The sequence below is a fragment of the Oncorhynchus kisutch genome, linkage group LG6 (genome assembly GCF_002021735.2).
Source record: "Oncorhynchus kisutch isolate 150728-3 linkage group LG6, Okis_V2, whole genome shotgun sequence".
NCBI classification, from domain to species: Eukaryota; Metazoa; Chordata; class Actinopteri; order Salmoniformes; family Salmonidae; genus Oncorhynchus; species Oncorhynchus kisutch.
The window spans coordinates 35,165,684-35,188,047 of NC_034179.2; the positions used below are offsets into that span (position 1 = coordinate 35,165,684).

At 40.8% G+C, this 22,364-nt stretch overlaps 1 protein-coding gene across 3 annotated transcripts in view; it reads left to right on the forward strand.

Moving 5' to 3' along the window:
• Nucleotides 1-13,022, forward strand: part of LOC109892746 (cytospin-B) — a 165,013-nt gene extending 151,991 nt beyond the window's left edge. For all 3 annotated transcript variants that reach the window (XM_020485495.2, XM_020485496.2, XM_020485497.2), the window contains one exon: nt 11,416-13,022. In XM_020485495.2, the coding sequence (XP_020341084.1) occupies nt 11,416-11,505 (90 nt within the window). In that variant the 3' untranslated portion in view covers nt 11,506-13,022. The remainder of the gene's footprint in view (nt 1-11,415) is intronic.
• The last annotated feature ends 9,342 nt before the right edge of the window (nt 13,023-22,364 follow it).

Below are 22,364 nucleotides of genomic sequence, written 5' to 3' on the forward strand. Positions count from 1 at the left end.
ACAGAGCTTGCTCAGGAATGGCAACAGGCAGGTGTGAGTGCATCTGTACGCACAGTGAGGCGAAGACTTTTGGAGGATGGCCTGGTGTCAAGAAGGGCAGCAAAGAAGCCACTTCTCTCCGTGAAAAACATCAGGGACAGACTGATATTCTGCAAAAGGTACAGAGATTGGACTGCTGAGGACTAGGGTAAAGTCATTTTCTCTGATAAATCCCCTTTCCGATTGTTTGGGGCATCCGGAAAAAAAGCTTGTCCGGAGAAGACAAGGTGGGCGCTACCACCAGTCCTGTATCATACCAACAGTAAAGCATCCTGAGACCATTCATGTGTGGGGTTGCTTCTCAGCCAAGGGAGTGGGCTCACTCACAATTTTGCCTAAGAACACAGCCATGAATAAAGAATGGTACCAACACATCCTTCCAGAGCAACTTCTCCCAACCATCAATTAACAGGTGTGCCTTGTTAAAAGTTCATTATTAACAGGTGTGCCTTGTAAAAAGTTTAAGTTAAAGTATGGGTGGTATACAGAAGATAGCCCTATTAGGTAAAACACCAAGTCCATATTATGGTAAGAACAGCTCAAATAAGCAAAGATAAATGACAGTCCATCATTACTTTAAGAAATGAAGGTCAGTCAATCCGGAAAATGTCAACAACTTTAAAAGTTTCTTCAAGTGCAGTCGCAAAAACCATTAAGTGGTATGATGAAACTGGCTCTCATGAGGACCGCCACAGGAAAGTAAGACCCAGAGTTACCTCTGCTGCATATAAGTTCATTAGAGTTACGAGCCTCAGAAATTGCAGGCCAAATAAATGCTTCACAGAGTTCAAGTAACACACACATCTCAACATCAACTGTTCAGAGAAAACACTATTAAAGGACACCAATAAGAAGAAGGGACATGCTTGGGCCAAGAAACACGAGCAATGGACATTAGACCAGTGGAAATCTGTCCTTTGGTCTGATGAATCAAAATTTGCGATTTTTGGTTCCAGCCGCCGTATCTTTGTGAGATGCAGAGTAAGTGAGCGGATAATCTCTGCATGTGTGGTTCCCACCGTGAAGCTTGGAGGAGGTGTGATGGTGTGGGGGTGCTTTGCTGGTGACAATGTCAGTGATTTATTTAGAATTCAAGACACACTTAACCAGCATGGCTACCACAGCATTCTGCAGCGATACCCCATCCTATCTGGTTTGCGCTCAGTGGAACTATCATTTGTTTTTCAACAGGACAATGACCCAACACACCTCCAGGCTGTGTAAGGGCTATTTGACCAAGAAGGAGAGTGATGGAGTGTTGCATCAGATGACCTGGCCTCCTCAATCCCCTGACCTCAACCCAATTGTCATGGTTTGGGATGAGTTGGACCACAGAGTGAAGGAAAAGCAGCCAACAAATGCCCAGCATATGTGGGAACTCCTTCAAGACTTTTGTAAAAGCATTCCATGTGAAGCTGGTTGAGAGAATGCCAAGAGTGTGCAAAGCTGTCATCAAGGCAAAGGGTGGCTACTTTGATGAATCTCAAATATAAAATATATGTTGATTTGTTTAACACTTTTTGGTTGTGTGTTATTTCATAGTTTTGATGTGTTCACTATTATTCTAGAATGTAGAAAATTGTTGAAAAAAAGAAAAAAAGAGTCCAAACTTTTGGCTGGTACTGTACAGTATCAACCTCAACTAGCACTGTATCCCTGCATATATGGTACTGGTACTGTCCTTGTAAATATTCTTGTGTGTTTTATTTATTGTGTGTTTTTATTTGTATTTATCTGACCTAGTATGGTTTCCGTGCTCTTTTAGGATCCTATTCAGGATTTTCTATTTCTTATCTTTGATATTCAACACTGCATTGTTGAGGAAGACCTTGTAAGTAAGTACTGTTTACACATGTTGTATCCTGTGCGAGCAACAAATTAACATTGATTTGATTTGACATTTCTGATAGAGTTGGTTGAAGTGCCTCAAGCATCTGTTCCCACACTGTGTCTATAAAATCTGCAATGTTTTGTTTTACTATTACTATTTTTCATCCATATTACATAAAAAAATGTATATAAATGTGGTGTCGTGCCAAAGGTGTCATGCCACTGGTGCCATTCATGCTTGATTGACATCTGCATACATGGGTGGCAGGGATCCTCTCTCATGAACAAACAAAATTGGAGCATAAACAAACAATATTTCATGAACAAACAAACCGGAGCATATTATTGGCCTGTTTGTGTGACATTTGTGCACATATGGGCGTCAGGATCCTTGCTCGTCTTAGGATCACCACCTCCCCTCACACACACCCAACCTTACCACGGCAAGTCCAACTTGTTCCAGAGACCCGTATTCAGAGCCCCTCAAACCCATCATTGACTGCAGCAGTCCTCTCTCTCTCCCTCCCTCTGGAGCAGACTGTTCCATGACACGCACAAACCATCCCTGCAGAACTACTCAAGGCATTTACCACTGTCAACACAGGCCTACGCACGCAGAGTATCACACACACAGAGTAACACACACACAAACCAGTGATGTAGAAAACCTGAACAGACGTGCTGCGCCTTTTATAAATCTGTCTTTGACCAATCAATAGAAGGCGTAGGACTGTCCGTAGATTGACTACTTTAAATTTATTCAGATGTCAGATGTATATGTTTTATGACGTGAAACCGTATAGACTTGTTTTTTAACTTGGCATTGTCATCTGCCTTTGGATTTGCCTCAGTGCAACACCGTTTAAGAAGTCAATATAGTGACTGTGTCCGAATACCCACATTAGCGTACCACATACGTAGGCTACTCATCGTTACACACTATTTAGCACATACCGTTTAGTTAAAAAGTATGCAGTATGCCACGGCCGAAATGCAGTAGCTCAGTAGAATCTGGCTGTTTAGATAGGGCGGGGCCAAGTGCTGGTAGAGTTTTCCAAATTCAACAGACATGCATCACATTAACCATCCTGATAATTCTGTAGCTCATTTCCAATTCGATTAATTTCTCTAAACTCTGTATAGAATAGGAATGGAGTTATAGACCTAAGGCTGGTTATAGGCAGAATATCACATTCAACCTAAATCACAGCCCATAAAGCCCATCTATCTTATTTAAAAAGGACTAAAGACAGAAACATATCATTTGGTTCCATTTCAACATATTTATTAGTGAAACCAAAGTGTTGAAACATGTATAAATTCAATGAAATAGCCTAGCGCACACACCAAAACATTTTAAATGTTCAAATCAAAAGGCTAATGCACAAAACAACATGGACTGGCAGATGCATCGCAAATTCAGAACCGTTGGGCAGCAACATAGTAAACTAAAGCACTGATCATTGGGAACCAGATCAGAGTGACTGCTAAGGCATTATCCATAAATTAAATAATTAAATAGATAACCTAGCCATCCTAGCCTACAATCTATATGTTTAAATTAACTCAGCCACATCCTGAGTCCTCGGTGCCGACACATTCAGAAATCAAAAGACACATTCAGAAATTAAATATGGTTTAGTACTGGCAAAGGACAAGAGAACAAGAAACACTTTTCAATGAGAAAACAGAAATCCACTTAAAAAATTAAAAAATAAGTCTGTCTTCAGTTGTAGCTTAAGATGCAATAGCCTACTCGTGATAATTTTAAGGAGAACAAAAACGACATAGTTTCGCTATTTGGCATCTTCCCTACATCTTCCCTACTACTTGAACAGAACTAGGGCCTATCACTCGCAGCTCACCTCTTCCAATGCATTGTGGAAAAGTGTGCATCAAATTCTGCTAGATGAAGACTGGAATGAGTATAACATCCTGGCATTTAAACCATACTCGATTTTCAAACATTCACATAGGCATAATATAACACATTCCTTTTTTGCATACTGAGAAGGTGTAATGCGCGATTACACTGTTTCCCGCTATTTGTCGATTTCAGTAGCACATCCCCATATCTAAGTGATTACTATGACATCCAGGCATTTACAGTATACTCGGTTTTCAAAATGTTGCATACTATTCAACATGTATTTTTCCACATATTCAAATGACTTACTATTTAGGACACAAGCATGGGTATTCGGACACGGCCACTGTGTGGAGCAGGGTTCCCCAACTGGCGGTCCATAGGCCCCCCAAGTTTTCTGAGCAAATTATAATATTTTTTGTTGTTGTTGTTGGACATAAAAGACTGTAAAACCACCAGGAAATCAGCTCCAAGTGATTTTAATTTTGGAAATCTGTTCCCAAGTATTCCCACTCATAATGGAGACATGTAATTGTATACAAATTATTACATGTTAGTCAAGTATTATATCTGTTTGGGCTTGTAGTCTGCCAATTATTTTAAATTATGTTCCGCCCCAAGACCATCTGCTCAAGAAAAAATCAGCCCTGGTGTAGAGCAAACAGCTGCATTTAGCAGTGTGTGTCTGTGTGTGTGTCTGTGTTTCTGTGCGAGCGTGCATGCTTGAGTGTGTGCATGTGCATACGTGTCAGGAAAATCATAGATCACAGTTTTGATTTGATCTGACTCCAAACCAACAGCCATTTTGAAATACTGATTATACAACGAGTGTGTATGGATGGGTATGTATCACCATGAGTAATAGTTCTTTTAAAGGTGCAAATAGCAGTTGTTGCATACATTTTTGGACTTATAAATGAATGATATGTTCCCATTGATTCTTGAAGAATATAACTTATAAATGCCTCATCAACTGTCACGCCTCATCAGAATACAAAATATAAGGTTGTTTTACTCCAGTGTTAAATTAAATGTAAACAAACACTATATAGCCTTAAAAGATGGTTAAAACTATCATTTTGATATCATGGATGGTCGGTCAGTCCTTGCATCTATAGATCTGTCTATGAATTTGAGAGTGTTTACATCAGCCCCATCCCTCAGCTTTTTACAGAAACGGGCAGGGAGTACACTTTGTTATTATTTCTACTGCTGATTGCTGCTTTAAAATAAATATTTTTACTGTTATTTCCCGTAAACCTAGCTCATTCTGTGCCTTTGCCAGCTCCCCTGTCATGTTCGTTGTCATGCCAATAATGGATAGGCTAAGGCGTGACAAGGAATGAGAGATTATTTTAAACCTGCCCAGTTTTGTATAGTGAATGTGTGGGTGTTTAGAGGACAGTGGAGGGTATATCTGTGTGGACGTAGCAGGATTACACTCTTATTAAAAAAAAGGAGCTATCTAGAACCTAAAAGGGTTCTTCGGCTGTCCCCATAGGAGAACCCTTTGAAGAACCCTTTGGGTTCCATGTTGAACACTTTTCACAGAGGGTTCGACATGGATCCCAGAAGGGTTCTACCTAGAACCAAAAAGGGTTGTACTTGGAACTGAAAAAAGGTTATCCTATGGGGAAAACCGAAGAACCCTTTTGGAACCCTTTTGTAGGCATTGTACACTATGTGTGCTTTATGACAGTGTATGTTAGCTCTCTGGACATTAACGTAACTTGATTGACAATGGTATTTTCCATGTCCTACATTCTTTAGCAGCGTTTTGCCCTCATTGCATGCGAAGAGCAAGGCACACTATGGTAGCTGGGTGCTTGGGATAGTCAGGATCATAGACCTGGGTTCAAATGCTATTTGAAATCACTGCAAATACTTTAGATGGGCTTGATTGAGCATGTCTGACACTATGGACCTAATAGAATAGTTTAAAATGTGCAAACCCTGCCCAGCTGACCCTCTAGACAGGCTAAGGCAAACACTCAAAGTATTTGAAAGATTTCAGATAGTATTTGAACCCAAGTTTGTTAGAGTCAGGATCCCAGTTGGGTCCTTGCATCTTTCTTAAACCCATGCAAATGTTAAAATTACTCCCTGAGAGAGAACTTTCCAAATACACAAATCTCAAGGATAGTTCAAATCCAAAGCACTCACACACCCAAGGGATCTAAATAAGGAATTAAGTCAGGCTTAAGTGCTTAATGTGAAACTATGGTTCGCTTCACTCTGCTATTAGTGCAGGGGAAGTCATAGTTGAGGTTACAATGGAACGTCAGGATTGCCATGACATTACAAAGTCCAACCCCACTGGACGTCTGAGTCAAGACATTTGCCAACCAACCCAGTCTTAGAATAATCATCCCTCAAGCTTCATGAGATGCTGTGAGACAACCACATCAAATCACATTTATTTATATAGCCCTTCTTACATCAGCTGATATCTCAAAGTGCTGTACAGAAACCCAGCCTAAAACCCCAAACAGCAAGCAATGCAGGTGTAGAAGCACGGTGACTAGGAAAAACTCCCTAGAAAGGCGAAAACCTAGGAAGAAACGTAGAGAGGAACCAGGCTATGAGGGGTGGCCAGTCCTCTTCTGGCTGTGCCGGGTGGAGATTATAACAGAACATGGCCAAGTTGTTCAAATGTTCATAAATGACCAGCATGGTCAAATAACAATAATCACAGTAGTTGTTGAGGGTGCAACAAGTCAGCACCTCAGGAGTAAATGTCAGTTGGCTTTTCATAGCCAATCATTAAGAGTATCTCTACCACTCCTGCTGTCTCTAGAGAGTTGAAAACAGCAGGTCTGGGACAGGTAGCATGTCCGGTGAACAGGTCAGGGTTCCATAGCTGCAGGCAGAACAGTTGAACCTGGAGCAGCAGCACAGCAAGGTGGACTGGGGACAGCAAGGAGTCATCATGCCAGGTAGTCCTGAGGCATGGTCCTAGGGCTCAGATCCTCCTCCGAGAGAGAAAGAGAGAATTAGAGAGAGCATACTTAAATACACACAGAACACCGGATAAGACTGGAGAAGTACTCCAGATATAACAGACTGACCCTAACCCCCCGACACATAAACTACTGCAGCATAAATACTGGAGGCTGAGACAGGAGGGGTCAGGAGACACTGTGGCCCCATCTGATGATACCCCCGGACAGGGCCAAACAGGAAGGATATAACCCCACCCACTTTGCCAAAGCACAGCCCCCACACCACTAGAGGGATATCTTCAACCACCAACTTACCATCCTGAGACAAGGCTGAGAATAGCCCACAAAGATCTCCGCCACGGCACAACCCAAGGGGGGCGCCAACCCAGACAGGAAGATCACGTCAGTGACTCAACCCACTCAAGTGACGCACACCTCCTAGGGACGGCATGGAAGAGCACCGGTAAGCCAGTGACTCAGCCCCTGTAATAGGGTTAGAGGCAGAGAATCCCAGTGGAGAGAGGGGAACCGGCCAGGCAGAGACAGCAAGGGCGGTTCGTTGCTCCAGAGCCTTTCCGTTCACCTTCACACTCCTGGGCCAGACTACATTCAATCATATGACCTACTGAAGAGATGAGTCTTCAGTAAAGACTTAAAGGTTGAGACCGAGTCTGCATCTCTCACATGGGTAGGCAGACCATTCAATAAAAATGGAGCTCTATAGGAGAAAGCCCTGCCTCCAGCTGTTTGCTTAGAAGTTCTAGGGACAATTAGGAGGCCTGCGTCTTGTGACCGTAGTGTACATGTAGGTATGTACGGCAGGACCAAATCAGAAAGATAGGTAGGAGCAAGCCCATCTAATGCTTTGTAGGTTAGCAGTAAAACCTTGAAATCAGCCCTTGCCTTAACAGGAAGCCAGTGTAGGGAGGCTAGCACTGGAGTAATATGATCACATTTTTTGGTTCTACTCAGGATTCTATCAGCCGTATTTAGTACTAACTGAAGTTTATTTAGTGCTTTATCCGGGTAGCCGGAAAATAGAGCATTGCAGTAGTCTAACCTAGAAGTAACAAAAGCATGGATACATTTTTCCTGCATCATTTGTGGACAGAAAGTTTCTGATTTTTGCAGTGTTACGTAGATGGAAAAAAGCTGTCCTTGAAACAGTCTTGATATGATCATCAAAAGAGAGATCAGGGTCCAGAGTAACGGAGAGGTCTCTTTGTTTCTTGGGACCTAGAACAAGCATCTCTGTTTTGTCCGAGTTTAAAAGTAGAAAGTTTGCAGCCATCCACTTCCTTATGTCTGAAACACAGGCTTCTAGCGAGGGCAATTACTGATATCTTTCCGACAGATAAGATCTAAACCAGGCCAGAACTTGTCCGTGTAGACCAATTTGGGTTTCCAATCTCTCCAAAAGAATGTGGTGATCAATGGTATCAAAAGCAGCACTAAGGTCTAGGAGCACGAGGACAGATGCAGAGCCTCGGTATGACACCATTAAAAGGTAATTTACCACCTTCACAAGTGCAGTCTCAGTGCTATGATGGGGTCTAAAACCAGACTGAAGCATTTCGTATACATTGTTTGTCTTCAGGAAGGCAGTGAGTTGCTGCACAACAGCTTTTTCTATAATTTTTGAGGGGAATGAATGATTCGATATAGGCCGATAGATTTTTATATTTTCTGGGTCAATGTTTGGCTTTTTCAAGAGAGGCTTTATTACTGCCACTTTTAGTGAGTTTGGTACACATCCGGTGGATAGAGAGCCGTTTATTATGTTCAACATAGGAGGGCCGAGCACAGGAAGCAGCTCTTTCAGTAGTTTAGTTGGAATAGGGTCCAGTATTCAGCTTGAAGGTTTAGAGGCCATGATTATTTTCATCATTGTGTCAAGAGATATAGTACTAAAACACTTGAGTTTCTCTCTTGATCCTAGAGGTTACCATGTTAGAGACAGATATATTGATTTTTTTATGGGTTCCCCAGGTCTATGCCATTGCCTTGGAAATCAAACATACGGTTTCATCCCAGAAGACTGATTGTTTACATCAGACATTTGACAGTAAACAGTATGGTGGTGGTGACTCACTACTAAACACCACCAAATCTAAGGCTGTTATGTAAAGCTGACCCAACCCTGGCTAGGGCTGCTCTGATGGCGGTGTCACAGGACAAGACAGGTATCCTGACCCTGTAAATGCTGGCCTGTCTGTGTCTCTAAGGCTCAGCCTTTCCTGTCTGTTTTTCTCTCACCATTATTATCTCGAACCTGATTTGTGTCTGAGCCACGATCTGTGGCCAAGGATTAAGATCCAAATCTGTGTACCAACACAAGCACACGCAGGCATGCACACACACAAAAACACATACACACACACACACCTTAGTCATACACTACTTTTTCTGTCCAGACTGAGTTTGAATTGATCTGCATAATCGATAATGATGAAAATCAGTCTTGTATATTACAGTGCCTTGCGAAAGTATTCGGCCCCCTTGAACTTTGCGACCTTTTGCCACATTTCAGGCTTCAAACATAAAGATATAAAACTGTATTTTTTTGTGAAGAATCAACAACAAGTGGGACACAATCATGAAGTGGAACGACATTTATTGGATATTTCAAACTTTTTTAACAAATCAAAAACTGAAAAATTGGGCGTGCAAAATTATTCCGCCCCTTTACTTTCAGTGCAGCAAACTCTCTCCAGAAGTTCAGTGAGGATCTCTGAATGATCCAATGTTGACCTAAATGACTAATGATGATAAATACAATCCACCTGTGTGTAATCAAGTCTCCGTATAAATGCATCTGCACTGTGATAGTCTCAGAGGTACGTTAAAAGCGCAGAGAGCATCATGAAGAACAAGGAACACACCAGGCAGGTCCGAGATACTGTTGTGAAGAAGTTTAAAGCCGGATTTGGATACAAAAAGATTTCCCAAGCTTTAAACATCCCAAGGAGCACTGTGCAAGCGATAATATTGAAATGGAAGGAGTATCAGACCACTGCAAATCTACCAAGACCTGGCTGTCCCTCTAAACTTTCAGCTCATACAAGGAGAAGACTGATCAGAGATGCAGCCAAGAGGCCCATGATCACTCTGGATGAACTGCAGAGATCTACAGCTGAGGTGGGAGACTCTGTCCATAGGACAACAATCAGTCATATATTGCACAAATCTGGCCTTTATGGAAGAGTGGCAAGAAGAAAGCCATTTCTTAAAGATATCCATAAAAAGTGTTGTTTAAAGTTTGCCACAAGCCACCTGGGAGACACACCACACATGTGGAAGAAGGTGCTCTGGTCAGATGAAACCAAAATTGAACTTTTTGGCAACAATGCAAAACGTTATGTTTGGCGTAAAAGCAACACAGCTCATCACCCTGAACACCATCCCCACTGTCAAACATGGTGGTGGCAGCATCATGGTTTGGGCCTGCTTTTCTTCAGCAGGGACAGGGAAGATGGTTAAAATTGATGGGAAGATGGATGGAGCCAAATACAGGACCATTCTCGAAGAAAACCTGATGGAGTCTGCAAAAGACCTGAGACTGGGACGGAGATTTGTCTTCCAACAAGACAATGATCCAAAACATAAAGCAAAATCTACAATGGAATGGTTCAAAAATAAACATATCCAGGTGTTAGAATGGCCAAGTCAAAGTCCAGACCTGAATCCAATCGAGAATCTGTGGAAAGAACTGAAAACTGCTGTTCACAAATGCTCTCCATCCAACCTCACTGAGCTCGAGCTGTTTTGCAAGGAGGAATGGGAAAAAAATTCAGTCTCTCGATGTGCAAAACTGATAGAGACATACCCCAAGCGACTTACAGCTGTAATCGCAGCAAAAGGTGGCGCTACAAAGTATTAACTTAAGGGGGCTGAATAATTTTGCACGCCCAATTTTTCAGTTTTTGATTTGTTAAAAAAGTTTGAAATATCCAATAAATGTCGTTCCACTTCATGATTGTGTCCCACTTGTTGTTGATTCTTCACAAAAAAATACAGTTTTATATCTTTATGTTTGAAGCCTGAAATGTTGCAAAGTTCAAGGGGGCCGAATACTTTCGCAAGGCACTGTATATAATGTATGTAGAATTTCTTCATGTTTATATACACAAGGTGTACAAAATATTAAGAACACCTGCTCTTTCCATGTCATAGACTGAATCCATTTGAAAACTATGATCCCTTATTGATTGTTGTTAAATCCTCTTCAGTCAGTGGAGATGAGGGGAGGAGACCGTTTAAAGAAGGATTTTTAAGCCTTGAGACAATAGAGACAAGGATTGTGTATGTGTGCCATTCAGAGGGTGAATAGGCAAGACAAAATATTTAAGTGCCTTTGAACGGGGTATGGTAATAGGTGCCAGGCAAACCGGTTTGAGTAGGTCAAGAACTGCAACGCTGCTGGGTTGCGCAACAGTTTCCTGTGTGTATCAAGAATGGTCCACTACCCAAAGGACGTCCAGCCAATTTGACACAACTTTGGGAAGCAACATCCCTGTGGAATGCTTTCGACACCTTGTAGAGTCCATGTCCCGACGAATTGAGGCTGTTCTGAGGGTAAAAGGGGGTGCAACTCAATATTACAGTAGGAAGGTGTTCCAAATGTTTTGTACACTCAGTGTATAGCATCCATGTATGAAATGTTGTATAATGCTCCTACATCAAACAGTTGAGTGAACTGTTTTTTTTCTCTGTCTATATGTCTGTCTGCCCTTTCAGGACATTGATGAGTTGATGCACACGGACAGACCGGACTGGCAGAGTGTCATGCAGTATGTTTCTCAGATCTACAAGTACTTTGAGACTTGACCAGAGAACAGGGGGCAAGAGGACAGGAGGAGGAGGAAGAAAGGATGCACCGCAGCACTTTCTGTACGGTCCATGTCACCTTCTCTCAACATGGAAACCTAGAACCCTTATTCCTCAAACACACTGACTGAACCCCCTCAACTGACTCTCACATCCTCCTCAACACTAAAAGTTTGAACTTGCTTGGAGTTACTGTTTTTCTAACTCCTACGTACATAATGGTACAATCGACACTTTGTGTTAGAATGCTGAGATCTGTGACTGCAAATAAGAAATATAAAACCTTATTGTTAGCCCTTACATGGAAAGACATGATGCAATTATTTTTTATTGTTTATGTTGAAGTCCAATGATTATTTAGAAATTATACTTTAAAGGGATAGTTCACCCAAATTACAAAATTACATATTGGTTTCCTTATCCTGTAAGCAGTCTATGGACAAGGTATGACAGCAATCCATGCATTGGTTTAGTTTCCTTGATACTGTTTCCAAATGCTAATGTTTTAGCATTTGTGGCACAAATCCCATTCAAGTCATGGCACCGATATTAGCATTGTTCACACATGTCCAAATTATCCGAAAGTATCTCAAATGGATTATGAGCTCAACAAAGTCACTTATAGATGATTTAAACATGATTGGTGAAAAATGCTAATACCATGACTTGAATGGGATTTGTGCCACACATGCTAAAACATTATCATTTGGAAACAGCACCAAGGAAACTAAACCAAAGCATAGATTCATTCCATCTCCATAGACTACTTACCAAGGTTATTGTGGTAAATCACAACTGAAATTAAAACAAAAACGATTCATTATAAATGATTGAGTAAACTGAAATGAAGTAATTAGCAACCCGTTTGAAAAACTCAAACTATACTGAAACTATTATCTTTGACTCCAAAACAAACAAAAATAAAATAAAACACATTGAATGAAACATTAAATTGAAACCATCACAACAAAAATTGTATGGATTTTCAATCCTTTCTGCTGACCCACCCATCCACAAATCTAACAACACAACCTTCAAATCTGAAAATGTATATTTTTACATCAACAAATAACCTTCAATTGATTACATTTTCATCTCGCTCATCAAATGTTTTGAACCAATAAATACATCCCCCGCGACCCCTCTAGGAGTTGCGACCCCGAATTTGAATACCACTGGCTTACAGCGTAAGGAAACGAATACATCATATTGTAATTTGGTGAACTATCCCTTTAAAGGAAGAGTTTGGTTTTACATGAGAAGCCTATCAAATCAAATTGACTGCTTTCCGTTCGTCCAAAAGAAACCAATGCCTTTGCTTTTGTTTACGAGACAGACCCAAGTTGCCATCTATTGGCACTACAATGAATTGACAACACTACATGTAGCTCTGAATAATATTTTACAGTCACACTATTTAATGGAAATGTGTTATTATTAATAAGGAATGTCTTCGCTGTTTAAGCACTGTGGGCCTGACTGACTGACTCAATTAAACCAATATATGGTGTCCTTTAGCAACTGTTATTTTGGGGTTTTGCACAGCAATATGATTTTGTCTCCAGCAAGCCTCTTTTAGCTGTAGCTATCATACTGGGGATGGTCGATGGAACATAACTGCAAAAGGTGTTGAAACTAGGACAATTACTATGATGTCATCCAAATGTACCATGGAAGACAATCCGGAATGAACCACAACCCTGAATGTTTAGCTTCAGTCATGGTTAGTCTCTGATAAAGGAAGTGCTGCAGTACAGTATTTATTTATATATGTGCTCAGAAATGTGAGAATGATGCAGGAAATGTACAGTTGAAGTCGGATGTTTACATACACTACTGCTGGAGTCATTTAAACTTGTTTTCAACCACTCCACAAATTTCTTGCTATAGAAATGATAGCAATTTCTTGCTATAACAAACTATAGTTTTGGCAAGTCAGTTACTGTGCATGACACAAGTAATTTTCACAACAATTGTTTACAGACAGATTATTTCACTTACAATTCACTGTATCACAATTCCAGTGGATCAGAAGTTTACATACACTAAATTGACTGTGCCTTTGAACAGCTTGGAAAATTCCAGAAAATGATGTCATGGCTTTTTTTCTGATTGGCTAATTTACATAATTTGAGTCAATTGGAGGTGTACCTGGATGTATTTCAAGGCCTACCTTCAAACTTAGTGCCTCTTTGCTTGACATCATGGGAAAATCAAAAGAAATCAGCCAAGACCTCAGGAAAAAATTGTAGACCTCCACAAGTCTGGTTCATCCTTGGGAGCAATTTCCAAATGCCTGAATATACCACGTTCATCTGTACAAACAATAGTGAGCAAGTATAAACATCATGGGACCACGCAGCCATCATACCATTCAGGAAGGAGACGTGTTCTGTCTCCTAGAGATGAATGTACTTTGGTGGGAAAAGTGCAAATCAATCCCGGAACAACAGCAAAGGACCTTGTGAAGATGCTGGAGGAAACAGGTACAAAAGTATCTATATTCACAGTAAAACAAGTCCTATATTGACATAACCTGAAAGGCTGCTCAGCAAGGAAGAAGCCACTGCCCCAAAACCGCCATAAAAAACTACGGTTTGCAACTGCACATGGGGACAAAGATCGTACTTTTTGGAGAAATGTCCTCTGGTCTGATGAAACAAAAATAGAACTGTTTGGCCATAATGACCATCGTTATGTTTGGAGGAAAAAGGGTGAGGTTTGCAAGCCGAAGAACACCATCCCAACCATGACTCACAGGGGTGGCAGCATCATGTTGTGGGGGTGCTTTGCTGCAGGAGGGACTGGTGCACTTCACAAAATAGATGGCATCATGAGACAGGAAAATTATGTGGATATATTGAAGTTAAAGCTTGGTCGCAAAGGGGTCTTCCAAATGGACAATGTTCCCAAGCATACTTCCAAAGTTGTGGCATAATGGCTTAAGGACAACAAAGTCAAGGTATTGGAGTGGCCATCACAAAGCCCTGACCTCAATCCTATAGAAAATGTGTAGGCAGAACTGAAAAAGCGTGTGCGAGCAAGGAGGCCTACAAACCTGACTTAGTTACACCAGCTCTGTCAGGAGCTGGTGTAACAAAAAATTCACCCAACTTATTGTGGGAAGCTTGTGGAAGGCTACCCTAAACGTTTGACCCATGTTAAACAATTTAAAGGCAATGCTACCAAATACTAATTGAGTGTATGTAAACGTACAACCCACTGGGAATGTGATGAAAGAAATAAAAGCTGAAATAAATCATTCTCTTTACTATTATTCGGACATTTCACATTCTTAAAATGAAGTGATGATCCTAACTGACCTAAGACAGGGAATGTTTACTAGGATTAAATTTCAGGAATTGTGAAAAACTGAGTTTAAATGTATTTGGCCAAGGTGTATGTAAACTTCCGACTTCAGCTGTATGTGAGCGTTTTCTATTACAGCGAGAGAGATTTCTGAGATTTGCTCAGAGGTGGAAGCCTCCTCTGGACTGAGTGACAGATGGATATTGTTAAATAAAGTATTTTGTCAATCATCACTGGTCATTCTCACACTCTCTATTGTGTGTGTGTGTGTGTGTGTGTGTGTGTGTGTGTGTGTGTGTGTGTGTGTGTGTGTGTGTGTGTGTGTGTGTGTGTGTGTGTGTGTGTGTGTGTGTGTGTGTGTGTGTGTGTGTGTGTGTGTGCGCGTGTGTGTGTGTGTGCCTGCATGTGTGTGTTAAATAAGATCGGTTGTCATCTAAAGCCTTGTTTATAACATGTAACAGGTGTCCTGTGTCTTGATCTTCTCCACATTCACATTTTCAATCATTAAAGTAGCTGTCCAGTGTTGCAGGTTTCTATGAAGTGTAACCTAGAATTAATGACAATGTGAATTAAATATATTTCCTTCCCAAAAAGTATAATTAAGGATGTTAAAAGGCTGTTATTTTCTGTTGCCCTGCAAGGCCTGCGAGGAAACAACAGAATGGTTTGGGCTTGTACCGATCAAAAACAGCTGATTTGCCAGCTCAGCCAATTCGAAGTGAATGTACTTGGATATTCAAATGAGCTATCAACTCTACGTCCCACCTACTGGCTAGCAGACTTGCTTTATTTGACCCAGGCGGCAGCTTAACCAAGTCAAATAGTTTGGATGGATTCAGGATTTGGAAAAGCATTATGGAACTACTATGGCTCTTTATTATAACAGCAATAAATGCAAATGGATTATTTCACAAACGTGATTTGTTTCTGTCCATTGCTTGTCCCTATTCCTGATTTTTTTTCTTATTAGCTAGCTAACTAGCTGCTACCTACATCAGTCAACAGCTAACTAGGGCTCTATTCAATCTGTAACGCTGAAGCTTTACAGATTATGCGATATAAATGTAAACAACATTTCCAATTGAGCCGACATATGCAGCGTTTACCGTGAATGCAGGCTCCGCTAAAGCGGGAACATTGCCTTTAAATTTCAATTACGCTGTAAAGCTGAACTTCCGCGATGCGGATTGAATAGAGCCCCTAGGTTTCCTCTTCACATCCAACTTTTAACAACAAACCAAAGTATTTGAAATAGAAGTGACTGGTGAAATAGATGTTGTAAAGGCTTCCTTTTAGCTAAACACTATCTGTGGATTGCTTTGCTCGACTAACTACCTTCTGATTAGAGTGCAGTGCACTCCTGATTCTGTCTCCACTACAAGAGGATTCAGACCAGAGAGTGAGTTGAGTTAGCCTATATATTTTTTGTAACAGTTTTTGTAAAACTTTTTTGAGAAATTTGGAGAGAATTTTTTTGTTGTTGAATAAATGTATTTATTGGTTTTGTTAGTTTTAAGAGATGAAAATGTAATGAATTGAAGGAAATTTGTTGATGTACAAATGTTCATTTACCAATTTTAAGGCTGTCATTAGACTTGGGGATGGGCTCCAATGAATTCTGTCGAAGAAAAAATTACCACTGATTTAGAGGGCAGTATAATGATGATTTAAATGGTTTGGTATTGGTATTTTGGTATTTTATTAGGATCCCCATTAGCTATTGCAAAATCAACAGCTACTCTTCCTGGGGTCCACACAAAACATGAAAAATGACAATACAGAACATTCATACACAAGAACAGCTCAAGGACAGAACTACATTAAACAAATTTAAGTCACACATAGCCTACATATCAATGCATACACAAACTATCTAGGTCAAATAGGGGAGAGGCGTTGTGCCATGAGGGGTTGCTTCATCTGTTTTTTGAAACCAGGTTTGCTGTTTCTTTGAGCAATATGAGATGGAACGGAGTGCCATGCAATAACTGCTCTATATACAGTGGGGCAAAAAAGTATTTGGTCAGCCACCAATTGTGCAAGTTCTCCCACTTAAAAAGATGAAAGAGGCCTGTAATTTTCATCATAGGTACACTTCAACTATGACAGACAAAATGAGGGGGAAAAAATCCAGAAAATCCCATTGTAGGATTTTTTATGAATTTATTTGCAAATTATGGTGGAAAACAAGTATTTGGTCACCTACAAACAAGCAAGATTTCTGGCTCTCACAGACCCGTAACTTCTTCTTTAAGAGGCTCCTCTGTCCTCCACTCGTTACCTGTATTAATGGCACCTGTTTGAACTTGTTATCAGTATAAAAGACACCTGTCCACAACCTCAAACAGTCACACTCCAAACTCCACTATGGCCAAGACCAAAGAGCTGTCAAAGGACACCAGAAGCAAAATTGTAGACCTGAACTTGGCTGGGAAGACTGAATCTGCAATAGGTAAGCAGCTTGGTTTGAAGAAATCCACTGTGGGAGCAATTATTAGGAAATGGAAGAAATACAAGACCACTGATAATCTCCCTCGATCTGGAGCTCCATCCAAAATCTCACCCCGTGGGGTCAAAATGATCACAAGAACGGTGAGCAAAAATCCCAGAAGCACACAGGGGGACCTAGTGAATGACTTGCAGAGAGCTGGGACCAAAGTAACAAAGCCTACCATCAGTAACACACTACGCCGCCAGGGACTCAAATCCTGCAGTGCCAGACGTGTCCCCCTGCTTAAGCCAGTACATATCCAGGCCCGTCTGAAGTTTGCTAGAGAGCATTTGGATGATCCAGAAGAAGATTGGGAGAATGTCATATGGTCAGATGAAACCAAAATATAACTTTTTGGTTAAAAACTCAACTCGTCGTGTTTGGAGGACAAAAAATGCTGAGTTGCATCCAAAGAACACCATACCTACTGTGAAGCATGGGGATGGAAACATCATGCTTTGGGGCTGTTTTTCTGCAAAGGGACCAGGACGACTGATCCGTGTAAAGGAAAGAATGAATGGGGCCATGTATCATGAGATTTTGAGTAAAACCTCCTTCCATCAGCAAGGGCATTGAAGATGAAACGTGGCTGGGTCTTTCAGCATGACAATGATCCCAAACACACTGCCCGGGCAACGAAGGAGTGGCTTCGTAAGAAGCATTTCAAGGTCCTGGAGTGGCCTAGCCAGTCTCCAGATCTCAACCCCATAGAAAATCTTTGGAGGGAGTTGAAAGTCCGTGTTGCCCAGCAACAGCCCCAAAACATCACTGCTCTGGAGGAGATCTACATGGAGGAATGGGCCAAAAAACCAGCAACAGTGTGTGAAAACCTTGTGAAGACTTATAGAAAACATTTGACCTCTGTCATTGCCAACAAAGGGTATATAACAAAGTATTGAGATAAACTTTTGTTATTGACCAAATATTTATTTTTCACCATAATTTGCAAATAAATTCATGATAAAATCCTACAATGTGATTTTCTGGATTTTTTTTCCATTTTGTCTATCATAGTTGAAGTGTACCTATGATGAAAATTACAGGCCTGCCTCATCTTTTTAAGTGGGAGAACTTGCACAATTGGTGGCTGACTAAATACTTTTTTGCCCCACTGTAATAATAATAATGTAAGCTTTCTTGAATTTGTTCTGGATTTGGGGACTGTGAAAAAAACCCTGGTGGCATGTTTTGTGGGGGTAAGTGTGTGTGTCAGAGCTGTGTGTAAGTTGACTATACAAACCATTTGGGATTTTCAACACATGAATGTTTCTTATAAAAAGAAGAAGTGTTGCAGTCAGTCTCTCCTCAACTCTTAGCCAAGAGAGAATGGCATGTATAGTATTTATATCAGCCCTCTGATTACAATGAAGAGCAAGACGTGATTCTCTGTTCTGGGCCAGTTGCAGCTTAACTTGGTCTTTCCTTACAACTCCGGACTGCACGACTGGACAATAATCAAGATAAGATAAAACTAGAGCCTGCAGGACTTGCTTTGTGGAGTGTGGTGTTACAGACAGACCTCTCCACATCTTTACAACCATTGAATCTATATGTTTTGACCATGACAGTTTACAATCTAAGGTAAAACCAAGAAATGTAGTCCCCTCAACCTGTCAGACACACCATTCATTACCAAATTCAGCTGAGGTCTAGAACTTAAGGAATGATTTGTACCAAATACAATGCTCTTAGTGTTAGAGATGTTCAGGAACAGTTTATTACTGGCCACCCATTCCAAAACAGACTGCAACTCTTTGTTAAGGGTTTCAGAGACTTCATTAGCTGTGAGAGAGATGCCCTGCAGTACACCACACTTTACATGTTTGATATTAGAGACGCTTCCATTAAAGAAAACCCTTATAGTTCTATAGATAGATAGCTCTGAATCCACAATATGGCAGAGGTTGAAAAGCCATAACACATACGTTTTTCCAACAACGGTTTATGGTCAATAATACGGCTGCACTGAAATCTAACAATACATCTCCCACAATCTTCTTATTATCAATTTCTTTGAAACCAATCATCAGTTATTTGTGTCAGTGCAGTTAAGTGTTAAGTGCCCTTCTCGATAAGCAAGCTGAAAGTCTGATGTTACTTTGTTTACAGACAAATAACATTGTATTTGGTCAAACAATTTTTTCCAACAGTTTGCTAAGAGCTGGCAGGAAGCTGCTAGGTCTGCTCTTAGAACCAGTAAAGGCCGCTTTACCACTCTTGGGTAGTGGAATTACTTTGGCTTCCCTCCAGGCCTGAGGACAAAGACTTTCCTAAGGACTCAGATATGACAGAAAGGGGTGACTATACAGTCAGCTACCATCCTCAGTAGCTTTCCATCTAAGTTGTCAATGCCAGGAGGTTTGTCATTATTGATCAATAATATTTTTTCCACCTCTCCCACACTAACTTTACAGAATTCAAACTTGCTATGCTTTTCTTTCATTATTTGTTTTTTTATGCATGAATACGATGACTCACTGTTCTTTGTTGCATTTCCGGCCTAAGTTTGCTCACTTTGCCAATGAAGTAATCATAAAAATAATTGGCAACATCAAATGGTTTTGTGATGAATAAGCCATCTGATTGGATGAAAGCATATTTCTTACTGATATTATACTGGAGTTGAATTTGTCTTTCTGCCCATCATTTCAATTAAAGTACTCCAAAGAACTCCATTGATATTTGCTTCATAATACAGTTTCTTCTTCTTTTTGTTGAGTTTAGTCACATCATTTCTGCAGTAAGTCAACCAGTCAGATGTGCAGCCAGACTTATTAGCCACTCCTTTAGCCCCATCTCTTTCAACCATACTATTCTTCAATTCCTCATCAATCCATGGAGCCTTAACAGTTCTAATAGTCAGTTTCTTAACAGGTGCATGTTTATCCATAATTGGAAGAAGCAATTTCATAAATTCATCAAGTGCAGCGTCTGGATGCTCCTCATTAATCACATCAGACCAACAAATATTTTTAGGCCCAGCTGTTGTAACTTTGTCTTTCCTGGATATAGCCACTATATTGTGATCACTGCATCCAATGAGTACGGATACAGCTTTAGAACAAAGTTCTACAGTATTAGTACAAATGTGATTGATACATGTGGATGATCTTGTTCCTGTAGTGTTTGTAAACACCCTGGTAGGTTGATTAATAATTAATTAATAATAATTAATAACCTGAACCAGATTACAGGCACAGTAAGAAGTTTCCTCTTGAGCAGACAGATTGAAATGTCCAGATTCATCTACACTTGTAAGATATCCAGACACAATGTATGCCTGACTACCTCAGGAAGTGGGCAGGGAGATCTGATCACAGTCATATCACCATGTGTCTTTTGATTATCTACACCTGTCGAAAAATGTCGGCACAATCAGAATGTGGACAAGATCAGGACAAAGGACGCATGTTAGATGTACCCATGTATTCATTTCCCCTCTCCTTTTGTTAAGGGTTATAGGAGGAAGTGGACAGGTGTTTCTAATCCAGAATTAGAGTAGCTTTCATACATTAGAGTAAAATACACCACATGGGATGCTATGTTACAGCTTTTCAACATAACAATATTATTTGATGTGTGATGCAACAAGGTTGTAGTCAGTGGTGTGTGTCCACCGCCCTGGATGGTACCAATTTAATTGGGTTTCCAGAAAGCCTATTAAACCTCTGTGCCAGGTTTGTGTATGGGAAGACAGTGGAAAATGGGGAGGTATTTTTGTTTTGCCATCAGGGCCATTGTTATATCCTAGTAGATTTCTAAAGTTACTTCATAGTGCAAACAGGCTGGTGCATGCCTTACAAACAGGTGAGTGCATTCTCCATATCCTGCAAACAATCCTTTATGAATAACACTTACACTGAATAAAAATATAAAAGCAACATCTAAAGTGTTGGTCCCATGTTTCCTGAGCTGAAATAAAAGATCCCAGAAATTATCCATATGCACAAAAATGTTGTGCACAAATGTATTTACATCCTTGTTAGAAAGAATTTCTCCTTTGCCTAGATAATACATCCATCTGACAGGTGTGGCATATCAAGAAGCTGATTAAACAGCATGATCATTACACAGGTGCACCTTGTGCTGAGGACCATGAAGGCCAGTTTTGTCAAACAATATAATGCCACAGATGCCTCAAGTTTTTAGGGAGTGTGCAATTGGCATGCTGACTGCAGAAATGTTCACCAGAGCTGTTGCCAGAGAATTGAATGTTCATTTATCTGCCATAAGCCGCCTCCAACAGCGTTTTAGAGGATTTGTCAAAATGTCCAACCGGCCTCACAACCACAGACCAAGTGTAACCACGCCAGCCCAGGACCTCCCCATCCGGCTTCTTCACCTGTGGGATTGTCTGAGACCAGCCACCCAGACAGCTGATGAAACTGTGGTTTTGCACAACTGAAGAATTGCTGCACAAACTGTCAGAAACGGTCTCAGGGAAGCTCATCTGCGTGCTCGCATTTTATCGATGGCAATTTGAACGCACAGCGATACCGTGACGAGATCTTGAGGCCCATTGTCGTGCTGTTCATCCGCCGCAATCACCTCATATTTCAACATGATAATGCACGGCCCCATGTCACAAGGATCTCTACACATTTCCTGGAAGCTGAAAATGTCCCAGTTCTTCCATGGCCTTCATACTCACCAGACATGTCACCCATTGAGCATGTTTGGGTTGCTCTGGGCGTGTACGACAGCGTGTTCCAATTCCCGCCAATATCCATAAATATCGCACAACCATTGAAGAAGAGTGGGACAACAATCCACAGGCCACAATCACCAGCCTGATCAACACAATGTGAAGGAGTTGTGAAGTTCTGCATGAAGCAAATGGTGGTCACAACAGATACTGACTGGTTTTCAGATCTACGCCCTTACCTTGTTTTTAAGGTATCTGTGACCCTTAACCGAAGGGTTAGCTAAAAGGGTTAGAGTTTAAAAGTTGCTAATTAGCTAAAATGCTAAAGTTGTCTGTGATGAGATTTGAACACTCAACCTTTGGGTTACTAGACGTTTGCGTTATACACCTACCAATCCACTCCGACCAACCACC